Genomic DNA, 23658 nt, shown 5'->3' with positions numbered 1-23658 from the left:
CGAACATCAGCCAATTATCGCTCCTAGCTTTTGTGAAATTTGTTATCGGTGATAAAGAGAATCCGAATCTTTATAGATTTTCTGATAAGGCTGACTGAGTAATGTGCAAATATTTTAGTTTATTGTTTCATTGGATCGAAATGCATTCGGAGAAGTACCGTGATTACAATTCATTTGATTGATTTTTAGGTTGGATTATGTTAGGATTTATAAGACTTTGGAGTTTAAATGCTTCAATTTTACACTACCAAACAAATTTATTAGGAAGGTGCAATAATAATCAGTTGTCAATTTGTTTAAGGAGATGAAATTTGAAGAATTTATTTTATTTATTTATTATTTATCCAGTTAAGGTCGCTACATTAAAGAAAAAATTCAATGCGATTTTTTTAAAGTTTTATTAGATCAAGATTCGGATTAAAATTTCATCAAAACTTTTGTAGATCGTACTACATTTTGTGATTGCACTTCAAAAGTTTTAATGTTATCTGATTAAATTCCATTATTATGTAGATGATTTTTCATATCATCATATTTTTACTTGATCTCAAAATAATTTAAGACCAGAGTGTCATCGTTTCAATGCTAATTTCTTACAGCAAAATATTAATTCTTTAAGAAAATGGGAATTTTTGCTTCTCGAGTTTGCAAATACTTTTATTTTCCAAACTCTTAATTTCTTAAAAATATTTAAACCCTTATTTTGGATTCCTATGTTTTGTGTCCAATTATTAAATTCCAGAGCAAAAAATCCGCTCCCTCTTCAAACAAAATGGAGAATGTGATTGAAATAGGATTAACAACCAAAAATAAAATGCATCCATTGACTCGCATTATCTTTACCAGTGGAGTTTTTATAATAAAAAACGTACACAGACAACCTCCTCGATCGTAATTCATTGGCTCAGTTCAAACCTGTTGTTTATTGGTTACACTTCTAAGCTAATTAAGTCATGCACAAAAAAGAATCAATTCATAAAATGTTGATGACAAAAGAAATCAGGCTTTGGATGTGTTGTGTAACGATTCGTTTGTCGTTTGTTTATTAAGAGACAAATTCAGTCATGTGCGACAGTTTTTATACCTATTTATTCATAAAATATAATTAACGTAGTTGAAGTTAGCGCCGGATTCGGATTCAGTATTTTCGCCTCAAATAACGCGCGGTCATCCTGGCCGCGCTTTTCACATGTGAATTTTTACCGATCGTCGTGCTTTTTGCACACAATTTTTAGCAAAATGACACCAAAATGACCTTTTGCCCCAGCTTCAATTAATATTCTGCCTCTACATGCGGACAAACCGCCCCCGACTAGGTACGGACACTATTTTCAATATTCTTAAAAAAACACCACAACGCAGGCAACCAACAATACGCAAACCCTCTATCTTCTCATCATTTACATAAAATTGCACTTTGTCATTTTTTAAATAAACGGGAACCTCCGGTTCCTGTCGTAGGAGAAAAGGAAATATCTAAATATTTAAATTGATGCTTTCAAGGTTACTCGCACGAGAATTTGGGTCGTCAATCATTCTTAAAATAATAGAGCGGGCAATTAGTTTTTACTAATTTGGACTAAATCTGACTTCTGGAATTAGTATCTTCTGTTTTTGATTAGGTGGTAAATCAGAACCAAATGGTTGCCATTGTTTATTCTAAGAAAAAAATACATTGATATATCAGAAAATTGGGATCTATATTAAAATAATATATCTAACTGTAAGATAGTCGCTTCTCGTCGTTCGAAGACAATAATACTAATTAGCTATTGTCATTTTTGTTTATCACAACAAAGAAGTTAGAGAGGTATGTAAAGGAACAGCTGCACCAACAGCGTCTATTCTATTAAAACTCCATTCAGCGATCACCCGGTGTATCGTGATCAGCAACAAGATACAAAAACTGAAAAGCAATGGCCAATAACGAAATCCCCAATAAATCTCCGATGGAAGTTAAATATGGAATAGCAGAATTATCAGGATCAATTTTCTTCTTCCACATCCAATGTATCATTATGTACGCAACGTATAGTAAAGTCGCGACTTGCATCACAGCTGCACATAAATAGACTACAACAAATAACGAGCTAAGAGACGTATCTCCACCTTTCATGTAATCAATGGTGTATATAAAGATGACGTGACCAGGGATGACCATTGACATTAAAACTCGTGTTGTACGGGAATGTGCTCCTTTACCACAAAAGCTCGTTACTGGTGATATGAAAATAACAGTATCTTCGTCTACGTTTGATTCCGATGTTAAAATTCCTAGTTCTGCTTGCTTATGAAGGGCTGTGGATATTCTACTAGCTTGAACTGCAACGAGATTCCCTCCAACGCCGTTGATAACAGGTTGAAAAACTGCGATTCCTTCAAATCGAGACACCATGAAATCGAGAATTAGGCCGCCCATTGAACTTATTAACATCGCCACCACGACGGGAGTCCAGCCGTGGTATAAGACGTCTTTAGTGTGGATGTTGTGTTTGGCGATCCACACCCATAGTGGGATCGCTAGGATGTATCCGGCGATTATAAGGGGTGCTAACCAGTCCTGAGTACCTACAAAGTTTCAGCGGTAAAGGAGATCCACAGCGTTGCTTTGATTTTTACCAAGAGAGTCATAAAGAACCGTCGAAACCCACGATAGTAGCGTCAGCGAGGTGATGTCGCCTAAACTGGCTGCTATCGGCGTCGCGACGTTGTCAGGATTGATGTGAACGTGCCGTGACAAGACGATAACGCCTGCTGTTATTAAACCTAAGACAAAACTTGCTATGGAGACTGTCACTAGACTACTGGCACATAAAAGATAAGCACGATCTAATTCAACGTCGTAACTTTTAATGGCACCCATTACAACGGCGACTACGGCTCCCAAAAACCCTACAACTATAGCCTGACACTGAAAATTTAACAATTAGTTTAGGCACTCGTTAATTTCAAGAGTTGGTACCTGGATAAGTATTAGATTGCCTACAATAATATTTATTTTTTGTTTAGCTGTGTCCATATGGCCAAGGTTTGCTTGTGTAGACAACCTAGACGCTAGTGTCATCTCCAGGTTACCCTTTAAGCCCAAAAGTGCAGGTATGAGTATTACTAGTTCTGTGATTTCTTCAAATACTGGCCAGTGCTAGAAAAAAGAGACAGGGGTTGTTTTCTAAGGGTTGAAGCAAACAAACCTGGATTCTATCAAGGACGAGCCCTGCAAAAACCATTCCAAATCCCGCAATCAAGAAAGGAATGAAAACCTGTATCGCGATCGAAAAATATGTCTCCCGTATCTGATCCTCATCGTCATAGATCTTTGCTTCAACAACCACATCTGGAAGTCTTCCATTATCGTTATCATTTTCTTGCGGAGTCTTGACAAGGGTGATTTCCATATCTATTGTAGGACCGGCATCGAAGGCACTTGAAGGGCTCGGTGTCTCTGAGGATCGCGAAAGCTGAACATGATTGGTACTGCCCATGGCTTTTGACCCATAGTTTTCTTCACTAAAAGCACATTTTATTAAACTATTAAGAAAAACATTACTTTTACTACCTAATGTGATAAAAAGGGTTTGGATTATGTTGCGTTTTGGCAATTTTTTAGGCTCGATGGCCCGACAGACATACACGCGACTACATCATGTGACGAACTGAAGATATCGATTTTGTCTACGTCTGGAGTCATGAGAAACGTCTCGACGCCGGTTGTTACAGGCAACACGGCTGCGTAAAGGGCACGGATGACGACAATATAAAGGTCAGAAATCACGCGAATTGGCGGGAAGGGCGAGGTCAATAACTAGTTTTTGGAAGGGCGCCTAACCGACCACAAGAAAAAAAAGCTAAATCTTAATCTATAGACTAAGTTAACTGAGAAGAACTAAATTATAGAGGAATGCAAACTAAACTAGTCAAGTTCAAAACCGAATTAGATGGTACTAGAGAAATTACTTTCGGCACTTCGATTTAATAATACATAAATAAACTTTTGGGAAAACTTGGGGCGCTGTTAATTGTTTATTGCGTTGCGTGATTTAGTAAATAATTAAATTGGTGAACTAAAAGTTTTTTGTGAAAGAAAAAAAAACATTGAAACGTCCTTACATCATTTATAGGCAACAATTTAAAGACAGTGTCATCTAGAATTTGAAACTAGCGAACGATAACGAAATCACTGAGCGCGGAACTAATTTAAGGTTCCGAACACAAAAACCGGCAAACATTGTCATCAACGTTACGAAACTCAAAATGACGATAGTGTGTGTAATTACGAACTTTTTGCTAATAGAATTGTCTAACGGAAGTAATTTATAGTTAAAAAGTAATTTATTACGTACGCTGAAACTTAGATGAGGTAAGAAGTGTTTGTAATGCCAAAACAGCTAAATAATGTTCAGGCCGACAATTTCATTAAGTCGCCTTGAAGATACAATTTTACGTATTAAGTTTGCCAGCTTTTATGAAATAATTAGCTAGTTATCAAACACGCCGAAATGCGTTAAAAATGTGGGCGATGGGAAATTTTGAGAGCAAGAGGATTTAAATCTGGAAAGTTTGGCGGGTAAGGTGCTAGATAATTTGATAGCGCCTATTGGATCTAATAGCAAATTTCCTGTGCTCTAGTAAAAAGTAAGTCAACTTCTGACACAGACTTGAAATCATGTCGAAGTTTGATGAGGAGATAAAGACTTACCCCGTGGTCATCTGCAGCTCTTCTTGTTTCTTCTAGCACGAATATGTTGGGGTCGTTTATAATCCATAGTTCTCGTGGGAATACATTTATACTCTCGGACACTTAGATTTATGACGTTTTACGTAATTAGGTGAGCGCGAGTTGGAATAAGACAGTTTCTGAGTTCTTGGAATGTTTTTGGTGTACCTTACAATTGTAAGTCTTACTCCAAACTGCTTTCTGCGCAATTGTCCAGCAATAGCCACAAGTTATTATGGTCATTATACTATTACGCCCTCATAGCGTCGTTTAAATGCGTGAAAATGGCTCATGAATTTGCTGAGTGAGAGCCTTGAGTTTGCGAGTGGAAAAAAGACGCTTTGGTACATGAAATAGAAAATTTATTTTCCTTTTATATACAAGAGGATAGCACCAATAAGCCAACCGATAGTTTGTTGTTTTCTTAGTCACCAACATCGCTGTCGCGGTCACCGATTAGGAACAAAAATTGGAAGGCGATTCCGAGCAGTAGCGTACCGAGCAAATCACCCAACGCTGTCAAATAGGGAATCGCTGAGTTGTCAGGGTCCACGTGGTGTTTCCACATGCTGAGAGTCATTACTTGGGCAATATATAACAATAACATGACTTGAAGAAGGGCTGCTATTAAATAAACCACCATAAAAATCAAAGTAAAAGAGGTATGACCAGCTTGAAGATAACTTATCGTATAAGAAAAAATTAGATGTCCTGGTATGACCATCATAGTGAGCATTCGGGCAGTCCCTGCGTGATTTGTAGTGGTACTATCACAGAAAGCTGAGCAGGGACTAACACAAACTTGCATATTGCTAGGCAGTTTTCCAGGTTTTGCCTTGCTATGTAATTCGGTAGAAATTCGACTTGCTTGAACAGCAACTAAATTTCCACCAACTCCATTAATGACTAGTTGAAATACTGCCACACCTTTATACTGTGAGACCGTAAAATCTAAAATCAGCCCCCCGATACTGCTAATAATCATAGCAGCGATAACAGGCGACCAACCACTAAACAAAACAGTACGTGAATGTTCGTTTCGGCTAGCAATCCAAGCCCATACTGGCACTAAAATCAGTCCAACAATTATAATAACTGTAGTAAACCATGGATGGGAGTCCATGGTATCATAAAATAACGACGCCAACCATGATAAACAAGTAAGGGTTGTAAGATCCCCCAAACTTGCAGCAATAGGTGTTGCAACATTATCAGGGTTGATTTTAAAGTGTCGTGAGAAAAGTATCACCCCAACCATGACTAAACCTAAGATGAAACTGGCCCCAAAAGCCGTAACAATACTACTGGCACATAGTAAAAGTGCGTGATTTACGTTAATCACACCTGATGGCACCCACCCGAAGATGACTGCGGCTAATGACGCTAAAAACCCCACAACAATGGCTTGACACAGAATGAGAGCTAAGTTCCCAACCACCAAACTTAACATTTGTTGGCGTGTGTCTAGGTGCCCCAAATTTGCATAGGTTGAAAGCCTTGATGAGAGAGTCATCTCTAGATTGCCTTTTAACCCCAACAACGCCGGGACTAAAATGTAGACTTCTGAGACTTCTTGGTACACAGTCCAATGTTGAACTTTATCTAGCAGTAAACTCGCGGCGACCATCCCAAACCCTGCCAGCAGAAAAGGGATGAACATCTGAATGGCAGTCTCCCATAACGATTCTTTTTGTAGTGTCACAACTTCAGGCGGAACTGCATTTTTTTCAAGCAACGTGCAAGTGTCAGAACTACCTTCTTCGTCCCACTACAACCTCCACGTTACAATCAACTTAGTAAAAATTCATTCTTACCAGTTCTTGATATTTCTGGTTCATGTTGGATGAGCCATCAATTTTTCGTCTGTGTTTACGACGTTTTACGTTCGACTTCCGATCCATTTCACGTTGATGTTACAACGATTCCTGTAAAAAAGTCGGTGACTATTGGGGCTGTCACTTTGACAACTAACCTCAAAAACATTTTATTCTGCATTTTGTACATTTCACATCCACAACAGTTATCGAAAGATAGTTAAATTTTTAGTTAAAAAATAAACAGTGGAGTCGGCTTACACGTACACAAATTAAATTGTAAAGAATCCAAAACATTGCAACAGAAAACGTCAAACTGACAGTTAACAAGCGTGCCAACGAATGTAAAAAGTCTCTAGGCGCGCTTGAATTTATAACCTTGCGGCTATCAATCTTATCAATTTTCCGATTATTTCTTATCGAAAGGCGACTGCAATGGTTTCATGCACGATTAAAGTCCATAAATAACTTACTTGCAACCAAAATGAACAGTACGACTAAAATTAAATAAAAACATTTTCAAAAGTATCGATACAATTTATTAATTTATTGAGAAACTTCGACTTGACTACGATAAACTCACACGCAATTACAGGTAATCACAATAAATCGATGATTAATCGTCTGGGTTTTAATCTCTCGTAAAGTTAATTTAAAAATTAACAACAAATTAAAACGACTTTTATTAATAATGTACAAAGGTTGATTGATTGGTAGAGAATGTTAGTGATAAAAATCGTATTGACACAGCAGCTTGACGGGGAAAACACTGATTTTAAAAATGTCACCAACTGTATTTTTTGTTTGTTGGCAACACTATGACGTCATTTGGGTGGGCTTCAAAATTTGAGGAATTTTTCACAGCAGTGACGTCGTACGTAACATTGTTTTTTTTAGCAATTAAAATTTAACCGCACATTGTCTTGTCGTGCTTATCGGAATGTTTAAAACGCATTAAGGAAAATCGTATTTTTTCACACCAAATTCGACAATTTTAAGAATTTTGACAAACTATTTTAGAGATGCTGTATACGAATGCTTCTGGCATTTTTTAAAAGCAGGAAAGGGGCTCAAATCTGCACTCCAATGAGAACTTACGGCAGCTTATTGTAGCAATAAAGCAATGAAACAACTCGAATTATTGTTTAAAAATAGAGCGCTTCGTGTCTAAATATACCAAGCCGGTTAACGTGTTCCAAATATCAGAGATCAGAGGCGGTAACAAAGTAAAGAAAACAAAATGTTATTTTTGAAAATACTGTGAAAATGTTTAACAAAAAAAGTTGAAAAAGATGAAGCTTTTTGTTTTAAGAAATTATTTTTTTCATAAGAAACAGGTGTGTTTTAACAGTCATTGTTGGATGATTTCATAAAAAATTTCGATAACGCATGAGAATTGTTGACTATCTTCATTTCTAATCGCACTCCTACTTTTTTTACTCGAATGTTGAAAACTTTATTCCAAATGATTTAAAAATATGTTGGTAAAGAAATTCAGAAAAAAAAACGAGTTTTCTATGCTCTTTTGGGACAAGATTTTGAAAATAAACGTCGCAAAAACTGCTCGAAATATATTTGCAACCCGCTACTGAGTAGTCTCTTGACTACTGTGATTACGTCCTTTCTTGGTAAAAATTACCTACCATTGTAGCATTGTTCAACAGAAGGTTCAAATAGCAGATGGAAGTTTAATTTAGTGTAAGAGAAACTCAGATCTCAAAAAATTGTATTGTTAGATGCATATTCTGTTCATACCATGGTTTTTGAACGGAATTGGACCAACTTATTACTCTTCATATTATTACACTTTTTGTGCGTCTCTTTCCGTATTTTACATAGCTCAAGACCTCTCGTTTATGTTTTTTTAATTACCACTTTGGACATATTTTATGGTCCCTTTGACATTGAATCCGGTCCAACCCCTTCAGGCGTGAAATTTCAGGGTGAAAAACTGTCTCAGAAATGAGTTTTCTCGTTGACCAGTAAAGGGTAAATGCTGGTTCAGTTGGGAACTGATCGAGATTGGTTGCCTAATATATGCGCTTTGAATGTTTTGCCGGATACATATACCCTGTCTCACGGGGGATTTATTGCGTCATTTTAGTGGCTATTTGTTAAAATTCCCACTGCTCCTGTTATGTCTAAACAAGAATTTTCTTTGGAAAAACAAACAAGATTGGGTTTCCTAAACTTGAAAACAAGAAATTTAGGAAACTCAGACTTGAAAACTTTTTATTATTATATTCTATATAATGAAATAATAGATTAAAAGAATCAACAAACACTAAAATTCTATCGCACCAAGTCTGGAAAAATGAACTAAAACAGAATATCAAAAACTACTCAAGGCAGCCATGTCTCAAATAATTTGACATTCCGAACACTTTCATGTCTACTTATAAACCTCAAAAATAGCTACAAGTGAACATGGGCGGCATTTTCTCTTGCATCGACGAAGTAAGATCACTTTCAAGTCTCTCAAACTTCACTTTTCCCTACAGCAGGAGCCGCCTTTACAAAGACTCCGTTACGATATGACGCCCATCAAGTCCAAATCTTTGCCCATCATCTGGTTGGTGGGTGCTCCAGGTTCCGGTCGTACCACCCAAGCTAAGCTCCTAACAGAAAATCTGGAGTTTTCACACATTAGAGTTGCTGGATTGCTTCGGGACGAATCTGATAAGGATACTGATAGAGGACGACTTATCAACGAGGCTCTCCATCACCGTGGAAAAAAAATCCCGGATTATATCGTCATTGATTTGATCAAAGAAGACATGTTGAAGAAGTCAGCGAATTGTAAAGGGTACGTCATTAATAATTTCCCGAGGAACAGCAAACAGGCGGCGCTTTTCATCAAAGAGATTGATAACGTCGACGTGATTATTCACTTGACTGGGGACCTTCCAGTATTGGTGAGTCGGAAACTACAGAAAACTGAAGGTCGCTTTGATGATGAGACGATTAAAAGGCTCATTATTTCTTACTTAAAAGAGGTTAAAGAAGGCACCTCTAGATTCGGCAGCAAAATCGAAAAAGTAACAAATTCCTTCAAAAGCAAAATCAACAGTTTCTTTTGCAGATTCGTTGTCACGAAGATCCAAATGATGTCTACACCAAAATTGAAACCGCAATATCAGTTCGAATCACCACAAAGAGTAAAATTACGGCAGAGTCGGACTACGCTCAGTCCCAGGAACTCGATTCCACCATTATGTCGTTCTAGAACTACATTTCCGACAGTTTTTTCCGGTGCTTTGTATTTTCGAAATTTTTTAATAAAACAACATGCGAGTTACTCTGCTGATGCTTTCTTTAAATTTTTCGTGTGTTTTAGGGATAAAACGTTGTTTGCCCGAGACAAAGTTTACGCGTTTTTACAGAGGTGAAAGTTGTTTCAAGTCGAAATTGCCCGCTGTTTCTTGGAGGAGTTTTGAGACTTTGGGTGACTGCATGAAACACGCCCGAGATAAAAATGGTCTTGCCTTCAATTTCGCTCCACAGAGTCAGAGTAATGATACCCAAAACCGATGGAATAGAAATTGTCAGGTTCTTGGATGTCCAGAAGTTGGAAATAGTTCGAGTCTAGTTTTCGATCCAGAGTTCGACTATTACACAGCATATGCCAATTTTAATTGTAAGTTTGAACCTAATAATAATTTAACAACTTATGAATTTTAGCCACTGCTAATGCCGCCTGCATCAAATCTGTTGGCCTCTTCGCGCTCATCCAAGAAAAAAAGAACTACACCGACGCAATCGTCTACTGCCAGAACTTAGGGGCTGACTTAGCCGACATTTTAAGCGAATTTCGGACAAACGCTTTAGCCAACATGTTAAAACCAATGACTAATTGGTATAAAGCGGCCTATGTGGGACTGGATGACCTGGAGATGGAGGGCACGTTTCGTACTCCCAACGGCAATTTCCTAACTTGCAGTAATTATAGAGCGTGGGCGGTGGGCCATCCCCGCCCCCACCGAAACAAAGAAGATTGCGTTATGTTAGATGTTGACAGAACCTGGAGAGCTATAAATTGCAAAATTAAGCTCCCGTTTATTTGCGAGTACTACCAAACCGCAGCCCTGTTTTCAACGATCGCTCGAAAGAAAAAAGATTGCAGCAAAATACGGAATAGAAGTGAGTTATTATAAATTGTATCATAATATTTTAAACTCCAAATTTTAGAAAAAAAACAGCAATGTTTGACTGACAATGAGCTCTTTCAGTTATACTCAAATTCTTCCAGGATTGACCAGTGCGCGCTATTAAATGATTTTTAATTTGATGTTTCAATTGGTTTTTTATTACAAAATGAGCGATAAAGTATACTTAAATTCTACGTTTTTGGGTGCTAATATAAAGAACATTGTTACCCCTGATAAAAGCATCGCCAAATTTATTCTTTAGTTGTCCGTTCACATACTCTTCGGTCTGCTCCAGGGCTATGTTCATGTACCCGTCGAGACAAGCCAAAACGCCTAAAACATTTAAATTTAATTTTAATAAAAGTTTGACAAGTAAACATAACCTCACCTCTGTAATCGACTCCACTATTCAACTTTACCACGACAGGGCGAGCATGGATTTGTTGAATAAAAGAAGAAAGAGCTTCTTTTCGACTCATATTTAATGTGAATCTGAATTATAATGGTAAAAACTTGGAAGTAAAAGTTTTTTTGACAAATAACGATGTGACCTTGACAAACCGGCAAAAACCAGGTAGCGCTATATGCGTTTTAGAACTAAAATCCCTAGAAATATAAAAATTTAACGTCTATAGGTTGTCAGTCGTTTGTCATCACGTGCTATAACCCTACTTTTTGACGTTATCATTTAACCTTAAAATTTCATATTTTTCAGTAATGAATTAAACAACATAATCATGTCTAAACCACTCACTTTTGTCACCGGCAACGCAAAAAAGCTTGAAGAAGTTGTGGCAATTCTTGGGTCAAGCTTCCCTCGTCAAGTGGTGAGTCAGAAAGTGGACCTCCCCGAACTTCAGGGCGAAGTAGACGAAATATGCAAGAAAAAATGTCAAGCTGCGTACAAAATAATCAAAGGCCCCTGTTTCGTCGAAGACACCTGTCTGTGTTTTAATGCTTTAAATGGTTTACCTGGTCCATACATTAAATGGTTTCTTGAAAAGCTGCAACCTGAAGGGTTGAATAAAATATTGGCTGGTTTTGAAGATAAGAGTGCTCAAGCTGTTTGTACTTTTGCGTTTCATCCGGGAGAAGAAGGGGATGAAGTACTTTTGTTTCAAGGTAGAACTGATGGAGAAATTGTGATGCCAAGGGGGGGCAGAGATTTTGGGTGGGATTGTTGCTTTCAACCTGCTGGTTATAATCAAACTTATGCAGAGATGTCAAAGGCGGAAAAGAATACAATTTCGCATAGGTATAAAGCGTTAGATGCTCTGAAGTCTTACTTTATAAGTTAGTCACAAAAATTAATTAATAGAGTTTACCGGTACTGTCTAATACGTAATTAAATAGAAAAGTACAGGAGTACTGAAGTTCTAAATATGTATATTAAAAAGATGCATAGTGTAACAATAAAATATTAATAAGAATTTGTATTTTATTTTCGCCTGTAATTATACAAAAATTCAAATTAATTTGTGGACACTTTATTTAGCACAATTTAAAGCATTTATTACATATTGTGCACGGTGACTTTAAGAATAGTTTCTATTAAATGTGTTATTTTATTTTTCTTACTTTTATCTCGATGACTTAAAATTAATGAATTATATGCTGTGATCGTGCAAAAATTTCACGAATTAAATTTAGTTCTAAGAAAATGTTGGATTTAATGTAAAATTATTGAAATTCGTAAACAATGTGAAACATTTAGAATTTAAAAATCACGAAAAAACTTCACTTCTTATATCTTTCCAATTTTCTCATTTTTTAAATTTATTACCACCGTTAAGATAGAATAAACATTCCTACCAATCTGCAATGTAATAACAAAATTAAATTACATAAAAAGACATATCGACGGTACCACTTACAACAATACCGAGTTCGTAGTTGACGGAATAATTTTCGGAAAATTGCACTCGACGTACTTTCATTATATTTATCAGAAATATTAAATAAATGAGTTTATTTTGTTTATTGAAATTGTACCAGTTGATTTCAATAAGTGAGTCGGCTAAATCGTCTGCCTACGATCAAAGATTAACTTATTTAGTTAGAAAACGAAGTTGAATGATGGTACTTCAGTTTCAGCAGCTTGGCAGATGTACATTGTAGCCAAAAAAGTCATATAAGTAGTAATAATAACAATACCTATCGGAATGTAATATTCTTTGTCTAATAAATCCCCCTAAAATTATATTTTTCCAAATATATGTTACTGATTTTTGTACTTACAGAAAAAATGTAGAGAAATATTCCTATTCCTAAGGCACAACCACAAATCGCAAACGGCGCAATCAGATTCTTAAATTCCTCAACTTTCACAAGATACATTCTACAAAATGACATACTTTAGTACATTTAAAGCAAAATTAAACATATTACCTTATAAGTTCTTCGTATCTTTTAGCACAAAAAATGAGCCTCTTATTAATTTGTTCCTGATAATCACTCTCATAAAACAACTCTTCTTCTGTACTATTTTCGGGAATGTCTGCAATATGGACCACGTGCTCCCGAAACAAAACCATTTGAAATCTGAAGTGTTGAATAAAATAAACAAGTTGATAAACATGAACTATTAAAAGATGTGCTCCAATTGGAAATGTACTCTTCACGATCCATCTTAACAGTTTTGTATGTTCTGGAAACCAATCTTCAAATAGTCGAAAACTAAAAATCATTTCAGTATCGTGGGAATGACCCCACATCAACAAAAAACTCGCAAAGTGGCCTAGCAAAAATGTGGAAAAAACCCAAATATTTGAAATTATAGCTTCAAGTTTTAACTGTTTGTAAGTCTTTTCACCGGCGGTATCGAACGACCATAATGGAATATCACCATTGATGTTCGAGATCATGTTATTCTTAAATAGAATGGTAAAGATTGCCAAAAGAAGCTACAATAAATTTGTAAAAACGATTAGAGTTATCCTCTATTATTACATAAAAAGTTCCGAAGTACACAGGAGTAAATTTTATGAATTCTTCACCCGGGAGAACGTAAATAAAATAGTAAGATCCTATTATCATTATGAATCCATGAATTATGAGTGTTGCAATAGCATACATCTTGAGTAATCTTGTTTGAAAAATGTCCGATGTTAAAAATTTCACGACGCTTAAAGCATCACCTGAAAGGAATTCAAATGCAAATTTGTTACCATAATATAAGAACCATTTTACCTGACATGTTTTTTTTCTCTCGGTACTCCATTTGATTAAGAAATGGCACCCCGCGCTTACAAGACGAATTGGTATAAAAACAAATAGATCAGTTTATTTATATGTATAACTATTACCCAAAATATATTCAAAATAGAATAGTTATAATAAGTACTACTTATAATATTATGATAAACGACTATACGTTTAATGGTTAAGTCGAAGATAAATTAGTACAAATACAAACCGAAAATAAAATTCCTAGCTTTTTCTTTTTGGTATTAAAAATTCATGCTGCTAATTAGAGTAATTTTCTAAAACATTTTCCTAATGATTGTTACCTAATATTTACGAAATACACCAAGATTGGACAATAAATTTATTATTAAAGGACTTTGGATCTTGGAAAGTTCATTCTCATTTGCACATTTAATCAATAAAATATGAAAAAACTTGAATAATCTTGTAGTATTCAGCTAGATACCTAGCATGTTCCAGCAAATTCTTTCCTGAGCCCAAAATTGAAAACTAACCAAGATAGAAGCTCTTTTAAACTTTTTATAACAATTTCATTGTTAGACTTCACATTTTTACAAATAATTATATTTTGTATCAAAAAAAGAACAAAAACTGCTTTAAAGCAAGTTTCTTAAACTTTTGAAAGTACCATTTCTTGGCTTTGTAAAAAATTTTCAATGTTGCAACATTGTGAAGCTTTTAGTATTAGTTGCTAGTTACGGAGACTGCCGAATGTAAAATTTGATTAGAAAGGGTGTAGCTGCATTGTCAAGTTTTTCTTTTGAAAAAATCCATATTGTAAAAAGGAATGGGTTTAAATTAATTTTGCTTTGATTTCTGAGATGGTTTCCACTCATGGGTGTCTTTTTTCATCACTCTGTATACAACACATCCATTTCTGTTCTTTCTAAACAATAAACGATTTTAGAATTTTTCTTTTCAATTAATAATGGTGGATGCGCCGGGCCAAAAAAGTTTTTCTTAGTTTATCAATGCACATCTAACATATTCATCCATATAACTAAAGGAACTAATCGGAAACCTCATAAATAAAAAACGAAATACGTAAGTAAATATGTACATATTTTTATTTATTAAAAAGACAATGTATGTATGTAATGTACTCATTTAAAAATAAAATATCAAATAAATAAATATTTAGAATAATCCTTAACAGAAAATCTATCTTCAGTTCACTTTAGGTCTAATCTTCTCATACATGACATTCTGCGCTTTATTCTTCAACGTTTGTTTCTTAACAAAATGGAATTGGTCCAAAGCAAACTCATACAACTCATTTTCCATCTGCCAGATCGGACTCTCCTGTATCTTCTTAATGGTCTTAGCAGAGGGCACATCCTTCTGGACAGTTTGTCGCAAGTGCGACTTGTTGCTCGTTAAGTAATGGTCCACAGCTCCTTTAAATATTCTAGGTAATGTCTGTTCTAATATTGCAACAAAGTCTCCAATCTCATCTGTAACTCCAACCAACAAGTAATTGTTGACTAAGTTCTTTTTGGCTTCCATCAAAGCCCATTTGTTCCCGGGTTTCCAACAATTTGAGGCATGGCCACAAAGGAAGGGAATTTGAAGCCACATATGAGTTGGATCACAGTCTGGTAAGCTTTTTTCTACACACTCATCAAAAGACTAGAAAAAAAAACGTAAAGTTTTTGGTGGTTGATCAAAAAGTGAGTTTACCATAGTGTTGCCATGTTTGCGACGCACTAAGTATGGTCGGTAGTTGTCTCCATACCGGACAAAATAGTAGTAAGAGATGAATCTGTCAAGAGGTTTACGTAAAATATTAATAAAAAGCGGCTTTGGAACTCCGAATTTACCGAAGTCTATAAATGCAAAATGTCCATGATAAACAGCCGGTTTCATAATGTCCCAATTAGTGACATTTTTAACGAAACTATGCTGATTATTCAAAGACAGTACATGATTATTGGCAGTTATGTTTACATGTAATACATGGAATTTATTCTTTTTACATAAATCGTATGCTACACCTATAAAACTGGTGGAGCCCGTCTTTGGAACTCGATTGTATATTACGACTATATTGTCGGTGAGGGAGGATTGTTTCTCAGACTTGTGTTCATTTTGATTTTGAATAATCTCTGTTAAAAAAACATTATGAACACGATCGTGTCAACTCAACACTCACCTAAGTAAAATAATTTTTCTTGGATTCTAGCAATCTGCATCTGATAAAGTATAGCAATGACGCTCATAACAAATATCGTCAAGAAAAAGCCTAACTTGATATTTGTCATCTCTGCAAGTGGTGCAATAATTTTGAGACAAGTTTTAACGAGGCCCAGATTGTCATATCATCATGTTACATAATTAACACAAAAAATTGCCATAAAAACACCATAGTTTTGTTTACATTATTTTGCTGTTACATGATTTTTTTTGGTTATGTGGAGGCGGGGGCTTAACTGTCAAATTTGACATTGACAGATAAAAACATTGAAGGTTGATCGACAAATATGAAGTAACATGTCTTCATTCTTTCTCAATCACCGTCCGTCATAAACCATATTATGAATTTCAAGACCCCATCTTTTAATTACATTTCATTATTTTAAATAAAATTGAGGATTTTTAGTTAGGGAATTTCTCTTCTATATCGGAGATTCATGTTGGTACCACTATGACAGGTGTCTGCGCTGTCATTGTCTTGTCCGATTGTCAACATATTGAAATTTGTTGATATTTATGTTCGATTCACCGCCTAAAATTAATGCAACGTTTGATTTATTGTTTGTTTGTGAAGAAGTACTGCGAAAATGACATCGGCGCTGTATTTAGAACATTATTTAGATAGTAAGTAGTTTAACCTCTGAAACTTTCATTCATAATCAAACATTTAAGGTTTGGAGCATTTACCCATTGAGCTACAACGAAACTTTACTTTAATGAGAGATCTAGACTCTCGAGCTCAAGGTTTAATGCAAAATATTGACTCTTTAGCGGATAATTACTTACGCAATCAAAAGACAATTACAGCTGATGAAAAAAAAGAACAGTTGGACAAAATCCAGTCGTTATTCAACAAAGCAAAAGTAACTCGCCAATGAATTAATTTTAAATCTAATAAGTTGATTTTAAGGAACTGGGAGATGATAAAGTACAATTAGCTATACAAACTTATGAATTAGTGGATAAGCACATTAGAAGGCTAGATAATGACCTGGCGCGGTTTGAGTCTGAAATTCAGGACAAAGCTCTGAATTCACGGAATCAAGACGAGCCATCAGTTGGTAAAAGTGAGTATCTAAAATCTCAAATCTTCAAAGTAAGTTATAACTTCTTAGAAGGTCGCAAGAAAACCAAAGATGGCAAAACTGAGAAGAAAAAGCGTCCAGGAAACTCCAGCGAGGAGGACTCGGCAGGCACCATTAGAGGATCAAAGAAAAAGAAGCAGAAAGGCTCAGGTTCTGCTGGAAATGGTGGCAGTAACTCAGGCAGTGGAGGCAAAACTGCCTCAGGTGAGGGTCGGTATCATCTCATATCACTTATTCTCTTATCATTGCACATATTCATTAGATTAGGATTAGTATTCTATCCATATAACTCTTATTTTATTTTAGCTGTTGACTCAGTATCAGTATTACCTGGTTTAGCTGGCATTGCTCATCCAAGCGATGTATTAGATATGCCTGTAGATCCAAATGAACCAACTTACTGCTTATGTCACCAAGTTTCTTATGGAGAAATGATTGGTTGTGACAATCCTGATGTAAGAATTTGCATCTTTTTGTGGTCACATTTTTTGTACCTATATTTTTTTATAGTGTCCAATTGAGTGGTTTCACTTTGCGTGTGTTGGTCTCACAACAAAGCCCAAGGGGAAATGGTATTGTCCGAAATGTACACATGATAGAAAAAAGAAGTAAAGAAAAAGTATTGTAGGCAATTTTTTAATTTTATATTGTTTGAACTCATTAGTTAATTGACACAAGACTTGTGTATAAAATATGTTAAAATATTACTTTGTTTGAATTTTGGTAATACCTGGAATTACTAAAATATTTGAAATGGATCATTTAAATTCATCCAAATTGCGTTACAAAGTGTAAATGCGTTGAGATTTTATTTTATTGTTGGCATTTTGTAATACACGTTGATTGAATGATTTTATTAAAGTCTTAAGCAAAATTCAAATTGTTTTTTCTTGTTTCTTCAAAATAAAACAAAAGCAGGTTTACCATTTATTTACGAGAGTTGAAAAATACTTCTGTAGCTAACAAAGAAGGGAAAATATACACATAGCATCTCTACTTAATGCTGAAAGTCCAGTCTTATATTTATGGCTCAATTGACTGTTTCAAAATTCGTCGTGAAAACTACGACCTGTATCAACCATTTTCGACTTCAAAAATAAATCAGGATGTGCAAGAATTTCATCAAGCGATAGCATATTGTCGTGATCTCCATCAGCGAGAGCTAAAAGCGCCTCAGCTTCGTGTTCACTGTGTCTTGGACTTTGTGGTGCTACATAATGAAGAAGTTCTCGTCTATCGGCACGACCATCTCCGTTGATATCGACAGATTTTCGGAATTCTGCTCGTCTTTCGTTTTCGTCTTGACGTACCACAACTGTTTCGTCATTGTTTCCTTAAAAGGTCAAACTGTATTAATGGAGAAAACGTTTTTTGTTTACCTTCAGTCTGTAAGATAGCAAATTCGTCTTCTGTTAGGAGTTCGTCACCGTCTCGATCAAATTTGTCGTATAATTCATCTACTAAGGCTAATTGGTTGGCTGCACTGGATTCGGGGTGGGTGAAAGCCAGGAACTCGTCAACTGTTAGAGCGTCGGGGTTGGATCGGGCCGCTTCCATCCAGGACGCCTTGTCCCGCATTATTTGTTCTGGAACAGAGTAGTGCAATTTTGAACCCAAGTATCGCTATAAAATGTGTGTTGCTATGTTCACTTAATATTAATTATAGACCGATAGTTTTAATTAATACATGTAATTACTACTGTTAATTTGTTTAGTAGATAATCGTACGAAATTTACACACTTCTAGAGCAAAAGACGCAAAGCTCCACCCTTTTTTTGTTGCAGAATGGAGAATGCGATCGAAATCGTACTATAACACAAAAAAAGGATCGATTCTATCGGCTGACATTGTCTTATCAAAGTCGTTTTTATGACAAAAAACCAACTCTACCGTATAACCTATCACTCATTGGCTAAATGTTAAAAACGGTTGTTTATTGGATAAATTTCTAAATTAATTAAGTCATGCCCAAAAATAAATCATTTTTTTACGCATTGGTAACAAAAAACGCACAAATCAAAACAATTTGAGCTTTGAATTTGTTGCGCATTTTTTTTCATCGGCTTGTTTTGTTTATTGAGTGGAAAAGATAATCATGTGTCTAATGACAAGGTTCCGTAGCAAAAGAGAAAAACTCTTAAGTATTTTCACTTAAAGATACCTACACCTTTTCTTCGTAGCAAAATGGAGAATGCGAATGAAATCCGACTAAACCCAAAAAATAATTTATTTCATTGGCTGGCATTGCCATTAAAGTCGTTTTTATGACAAAAAACGCAGCCAAACACCCAACTCAATCGTAACTCTTCATTCATTGGCTGCATGTTCAGAGCTGTTGTTTATTGGATACATTTGTGAGGTGATTTAAGTTGAAAATAAAAAGAATTAATTGATTGGATGTCTAAAAAAAATAACAAACGTATATAATAAAAATATATAAACGTATAATGTATACGTATACATATATGTGATAAATAAATCGGTGTCTGGATTTTCTACATAACTTTCTTCTCGGCTTTTAATTTATGAATGGATAAGATAAAAATTTGTCTAATTCCTACAAAATTCTAGAGCAAAAGACATAAATTCTAAACATTTTCATTCAAAGATCTGCTTTTACTTCATAGCAAAATGGAGAATGTGATTGAAATCGGACTAATAAAACTTAAAAAACCATTCATCCCATTGGCTGGCCTTTCTTATCAAAATGGTTTTTATGACAAAAAAGGCAGTTAAACAATCAATTGGATCGTAACTTTTTATTCGTTGGCTGGCAGCCTACAATTGTTGTTTATTGGATTTCTGAGGTAGGTAAGTCGTGAACAAAAAAGAATCAATTTATTTTTAGATGTTGATATAAAACACACGAAACAAAAAAAATGGACTTTTGATTTACTGCGTTTTTTGTCTTTTATTTGTTTTTAAATAGAAAAAACAAGAATTTGTCTTTTTAAAAATTTCAGAGAGAAAATTACATATTTTAATTTTAATTAATTCCGGCGAACGCGTGTAGCAATAAAATTATAAATTGTATTAACTTTGAGAGAATTTTATTTTTAATTTTTAAAACTGGAAGTTGAAATGCCTCTACTTGGAAAGACGCTTAAGCCCAATGACCTTATTCTTTCGAACTCGCTAAACCGCAGCGTCAAGAATATTCCAGTCAACGAATCACGTGCTTTTATTTAAATTCAGGTACTTGATTCCACTATAAAAATTATCAAACTGAATACAGCTCGGAATTTATTGCGTCATTTTGTTTTCACATTCTCCGATTAAATCTAAGTCTGGAAATTCTCCACCTATTCTTTAGGTTAGTGTTCAGTGGAGACGAACAGCCATATCAATGGCAGTGAAATTCTACCACTTCCTCTTTGGTTTATTTACCATAGCTGCGTCAGAATCATCGCTAAGACAACTACACATTGTAAGTATAAAATTGCTTTATCTAAATACAACTAATCAATTTCAGGTATTTAGACATGGCGAGAGAACTCCCACTGAAACGTACAAGACCGATCCGTACATAAACCACACTTGGTCTGGAGGATGGGGTCAACTAACAAACGTATTATCTAAATGACACACTTTTATTAGTTTAAACAATACTTTTAGCGCGGCAAATTAGAAATGTACTTGCTTGGGCATAAACTCCGCGAGCTGTATTCTGATTTTATCCCGAGTTACTACTTTCCTGAAGAAGTCAAAGTGTTGAGTAGCTACGCCGATCGTTGCTTAATGAGCGCTGAAGTTTTATTAGCAGGACTGTTTCCGCCACAAGACGAACAAATTTGGAATAAGGACTTGTTATGGCAACCCATTCCGGTTCATTACGTTCCTAGGAACCAGGATAACGTACTTTTGATAAAAAGAAATGTTATTGTAATGTCGAGGATGTTTTAGTTAATTGCAATGAGGGCTCCTTGCAGAACTTACGATGAAGAGTTGTCACGAGTTTTAACATCACCGGAGATTTTGAAAATCAACAACGACAACGCGGATTTGCTTCAGTATTTAACACAACACACAGGGGAGAAAATTGGGGATATCGGTAAAGTTGAATTGTTGTATAACACACTGGAGATTGAACTTCTTCACAATCTAACTTTGCCGAATTGGACCCAGAGTGTATCATTGGATCGGATGAAAACTCTAGCGGCTAGATATTTGGAGTGTTTCGTTGAAACCGATTTTATGAAACGAATGAAAGGAGGTAATTTCTATGAAGCGCCGGAGTAAGTTATTGAAGAATCTCTTTTGAAGGTGTGTTTTTGAGTCATGTTATTACCGCCATGGAGAAAGTTGATGGACCAAGTCTTTTTCTATACGCGGCGCATGATATTAGTTTGGTTAACATCCTGAAGACTTTAGGCTATCCTTCAGTGCTAAAACCTGGTTTTGGTGCTTCGTTCATGATAGAACTATCCAACAGTTCTAAAATTTCGGTACTGTCATAACCACCTTTCTTACTATTGTATTACAATCGCAAAATTTTAGATGAAGTACAGACACGACGTTGGAAGCGACCCTGAAGATATAACTCTTCAGAATTGCCCTTCTTGCACTCTGGGAGAGTTTAAGACTGCGTTAGTCTCATTGCTGCCCACAAATTGGAGCGAAGAATGTAACAATTAGTTTCTTACCTTTAATTGACCTTTGTAATCCTTTGTGTCTCTTCTCATCGTGATTGTCCACGTACTTCTTACTAAATCCCCGTTTCTTCAGAAAGTACGTGTGATACTCTTTCCATGTAATCACTCCATTTCTTGGATTGACATCAATCATTGTAAATAAAGCATAATTGTTGCTGACAGCTGAAGAAATATGTTCAACAATTTTTTTCCGGATCCATTCTGCTAATTCTTTGGAGTCAAGTTTATTATTGTTGTCCTTATCAGCTCTAAAAATGGTGGAAAAATTAAAAGTAACCACTGAGCATGGTCATACCTTTTGAAAACGTCTTGCAAAATTTCGGTTTGATCCTTATTGGCGTTTTCGTTCGTGTTCACGTTGATAAGGTACTCATTTTTATTGTTCAGTAATTTGTTCTCACCTTCTGTCTTATCAGAGTTAAAGTTGCTGTTCTTCATGCGGATTTCAAACGAGTCTTCAGGTTTGGCAAGTCGGATTTCCTTCACAATTTTGATGGGTTTGAGAGGAACAGATAACATCCAAATTGTTAAGAAAAATGTAAGATAACACAGCACGGGGACGGTGTAAGACCACCTTAATAGTAAGATGACGTGTTTACAATTGTGAGCAAATTTCATTTTTTCATTTTCGTTCACATTTTCGTGTTTGTTTATCATTTTTCATTTTATATTTTACATTTTCACGGCACTCGGTTCAACCACATTTTGAAGAGATAAGATTTTATGATAAATATTTCACTGAAGTTTTTATTGATTTCACAAAATGTGTGAGCTTGGTGAGATTCAACATATTGCAGAACTGAAGTTTAAATGGGTTACAGTGTTTTCACGCTGTGGACTGAAATCGATCAAATGAAAGTAGACGCGCGCGCTCTGTGAAAGTTCGTGAATTGTGTGTTGCCTACGACTTGTAAATGGTTTTTGGAAAGTTATTTTTTGTTAAAATTTCTTTAAAATAAGTAGTTTACTTTTAAATAAAAATTTTATAAGGAATTCAGGCCTGTCAGAGTGTTACATGTTTTTTGTGTTCTTCCACAAACCTGATTCTTAAAAATCTGTTAAGTTTTTAGTTTTTTTTGAAATTCTTTTTTGTTATCTTAAAATAACCATGTCTTCAATTTTTCGAGATATAATGGATTGAACAGGCAAAGTTTGATGCAAAAATTAACGATTTCTGTGCAATAATTTTACGTTCAAATGAATTTGTTACCCAAATGACATTTTCCGCAAAGACATGTTGCAAAAAAAAATCGGAAAAACCTTGTAAGAAAGACCTGAAAACTGTTAACAAAATTTTTGAATCAACAATCTCGATCAGTGTGGCGTCGTTCACGTGAAACCATAATTACATTAATCGTTCATGAGCCGACCTGACTAACGCCAACGATACAACAGCTTTGAATACTGGAAATTTAAATTATGGGGAGTACAGTTCTGCAATGTTGCCATTTTCCAAATTTTCTTTTGGTCGTTCTGCAAAAACAGAGAGTCTGGAATTTTTTTTAACATTTTTTTGGTTCTCTTGGAGACGACGGTGTGCGCCACTTTCCGGACATCTTGTATCAATAAAAATAGATTTGAATCACAATTTATTTCCGAATTTGGGATATGTAACACTGGATTCTTAGCAAAAAATAGAAGAAAAATAATGGCACAAACCGCATCTTTTTACCTGTCATAGTTCCGGAGATATCAAGCATTAAATATTCCAGAACTTCAAAATTTTTGCTCTCTGGCGACAATTCAACACTTTACACGCTTATAATTCGGTTGTTTGTTGTCCTACGTTGAAAATTTGTACAGTTTTGGATTCAGCGCAAAGTTTTGTGTTAAATTAACGTCAA

General features: G+C 35.3%; 8 protein-coding genes and 1 pseudogene across 14 annotated transcripts; 4 read left to right on the top strand and 5 right to left on the bottom strand.

Annotated features, from left to right (window-relative positions):
• Positions 1–1641: 1641 nt before the first annotated feature.
• LOC148174913 (solute carrier family 41 member 1-like) lies at positions 1642–4929 on the bottom strand. Of its 2 annotated transcripts, none has more exons than XM_088035354.1 (5): positions 4697–4929; positions 3192–3507; positions 2963–3142; positions 2620–2911; positions 1642–2568 (listed from the first exon to the last, which is right to left on the bottom strand). In XM_088035354.1, the coding sequence occupies exons 1-5, from the start codon at positions 4705–4707 to the stop codon at positions 1862–1864; spliced, it is 1506 nt and encodes a 501-aa protein (XP_087891480.1). In that variant the 5' UTR covers positions 4708–4929; the 3' UTR covers positions 1642–1861. The 2 variants fall into 2 exon arrangements, with proteins under 2 accessions (XP_087891480.1, XP_087891481.1); XM_088035355.1 differs by lacking the exon at positions 4697–4929 and adding an exon at positions 3557–3697.
• A 125-nt stretch (positions 4930–5054) lies between these two features.
• On the bottom strand, positions 5055–10993 carry LOC148174911 (solute carrier family 41 member 1-like). Of its 3 annotated transcripts, none has more exons than XM_088035358.1 (3): positions 10905–10993; positions 6529–6639; positions 5055–6482 (listed from the first exon to the last, which is right to left on the bottom strand). In XM_088035358.1, the coding sequence occupies exons 2-3, from the start codon at positions 6613–6615 to the stop codon at positions 5139–5141; spliced, it is 1431 nt and encodes a 476-aa protein (XP_087891484.1). In that variant the 5' UTR covers positions 6616–6639; positions 10905–10993; the 3' UTR covers positions 5055–5138. The 3 variants fall into 3 exon arrangements, with proteins under 3 accessions (XP_087891484.1, XP_087891483.1, XP_087891482.1); XM_088035357.1 differs by lacking the exon at positions 10905–10993 and adding an exon at positions 7627–7706; XM_088035356.1 differs by lacking the exon at positions 10905–10993 and adding an exon at positions 6687–6914.
• On the top strand, positions 8912–10811 carry LOC148174912 (uncharacterized; annotated as a pseudogene). Its single transcript, XR_015770095.1, has 3 exons — positions 8912–10165; positions 10210–10668; positions 10717–10811. The product of XR_015770095.1 is annotated as an uncharacterized LOC148174912 (transcript).
• LOC148174910 (U6 snRNA-associated Sm-like protein LSm6) lies at positions 10805–11258 on the bottom strand. The gene is made up of 2 exons (XM_088035360.1): positions 11065–11258; positions 10805–11009 (listed from the first exon to the last, which is right to left on the bottom strand). Exons 1-2 carry the CDS (start codon positions 11153–11155, stop codon positions 10861–10863), a joined length of 240 nt encoding a protein of 79 aa, XP_087891486.1. The 5' UTR covers positions 11156–11258; the 3' UTR covers positions 10805–10860.
• A 58-nt stretch (positions 11259–11316) lies between these two features.
• Positions 11317–12106, top strand: LOC148174909 (inosine triphosphate pyrophosphatase). The gene has a single exon (XM_088035359.1). The coding sequence runs from the start codon at positions 11414–11416 to the stop codon at positions 11972–11974; it is 561 nt and encodes a 186-aa protein (XP_087891485.1). The 5' UTR covers positions 11317–11413; the 3' UTR covers positions 11975–12106.
• Positions 12107–14932: 2826 nt separating this feature from the next.
• Hs2st (Heparan sulfate 2-O-sulfotransferase) lies at positions 14933–16351 on the bottom strand. The gene is made up of 3 exons (XM_088035563.1): positions 16036–16351; positions 15564–15988; positions 14933–15512 (listed from the first exon to the last, which is right to left on the bottom strand). Exons 1-3 carry the CDS (start codon positions 16142–16144, stop codon positions 15051–15053), a joined length of 996 nt encoding a protein of 331 aa, XP_087891689.1. The 5' UTR covers positions 16145–16351; the 3' UTR covers positions 14933–15050.
• A 148-nt stretch (positions 16352–16499) lies between these two features.
• On the top strand, positions 16500–18035 carry Ing5 (inhibitor of growth protein 5). 3 transcript variants are annotated; one of them, XM_088035565.1, is made up of 6 exons: positions 16500–16700; positions 16749–16939; positions 16987–17143; positions 17195–17371; positions 17468–17616; positions 17672–18035. In XM_088035565.1, the coding sequence occupies exons 1-6, from the start codon at positions 16664–16666 to the stop codon at positions 17771–17773; spliced, it is 813 nt and encodes a 270-aa protein (XP_087891691.1). In that variant the 5' UTR covers positions 16500–16663; the 3' UTR covers positions 17774–18035. The 3 variants fall into 3 exon arrangements, with proteins under 3 accessions (XP_087891691.1, XP_087891692.1, XP_087891690.1); XM_088035566.1 differs by having other exon boundaries at positions 17192–17365; XM_088035564.1 differs by having other exon boundaries at positions 17192–17371.
• A 40-nt stretch (positions 18036–18075) lies between these two features.
• myd (stromal cell derived factor mayday) lies at positions 18076–22706 on the bottom strand. The gene is made up of 4 exons (XM_088035561.1): positions 22110–22706; positions 21806–22062; positions 18541–18747; positions 18076–18494 (listed from the first exon to the last, which is right to left on the bottom strand). The coding sequence occupies exons 1-4, from the start codon at positions 22469–22471 to the stop codon at positions 18205–18207; spliced, it is 1116 nt and encodes a 371-aa protein (XP_087891687.1). The 5' UTR covers positions 22472–22706; the 3' UTR covers positions 18076–18204.
• On the top strand, positions 20323–21985 carry LOC148174906 (prostatic acid phosphatase-like). The gene is made up of 6 exons (XM_088035562.1): positions 20323–20589; positions 20635–20730; positions 20778–21017; positions 21066–21375; positions 21426–21607; positions 21660–21985. The coding sequence occupies exons 1-6, from the start codon at positions 20509–20511 to the stop codon at positions 21795–21797; spliced, it is 1047 nt and encodes a 348-aa protein (XP_087891688.1). The 5' UTR covers positions 20323–20508; the 3' UTR covers positions 21798–21985.
• Positions 22707–23658: the final 952 nt, after the last annotated feature.

Source organism: Gnatocerus cornutus, chromosome 5, assembly GCF_029298725.1.
Source record: "Gnatocerus cornutus isolate USDA-ARS CGAHR chromosome 5, icGnaCorn1.1, whole genome shotgun sequence".
In the NCBI taxonomy this organism is placed as follows: domain Eukaryota; kingdom Metazoa; phylum Arthropoda; class Insecta; order Coleoptera; family Tenebrionidae; genus Gnatocerus; species Gnatocerus cornutus.
Note: the sequence above shows the minus strand (reverse complement) of the source record. Positions and strands in the feature narration are given on the sequence as shown.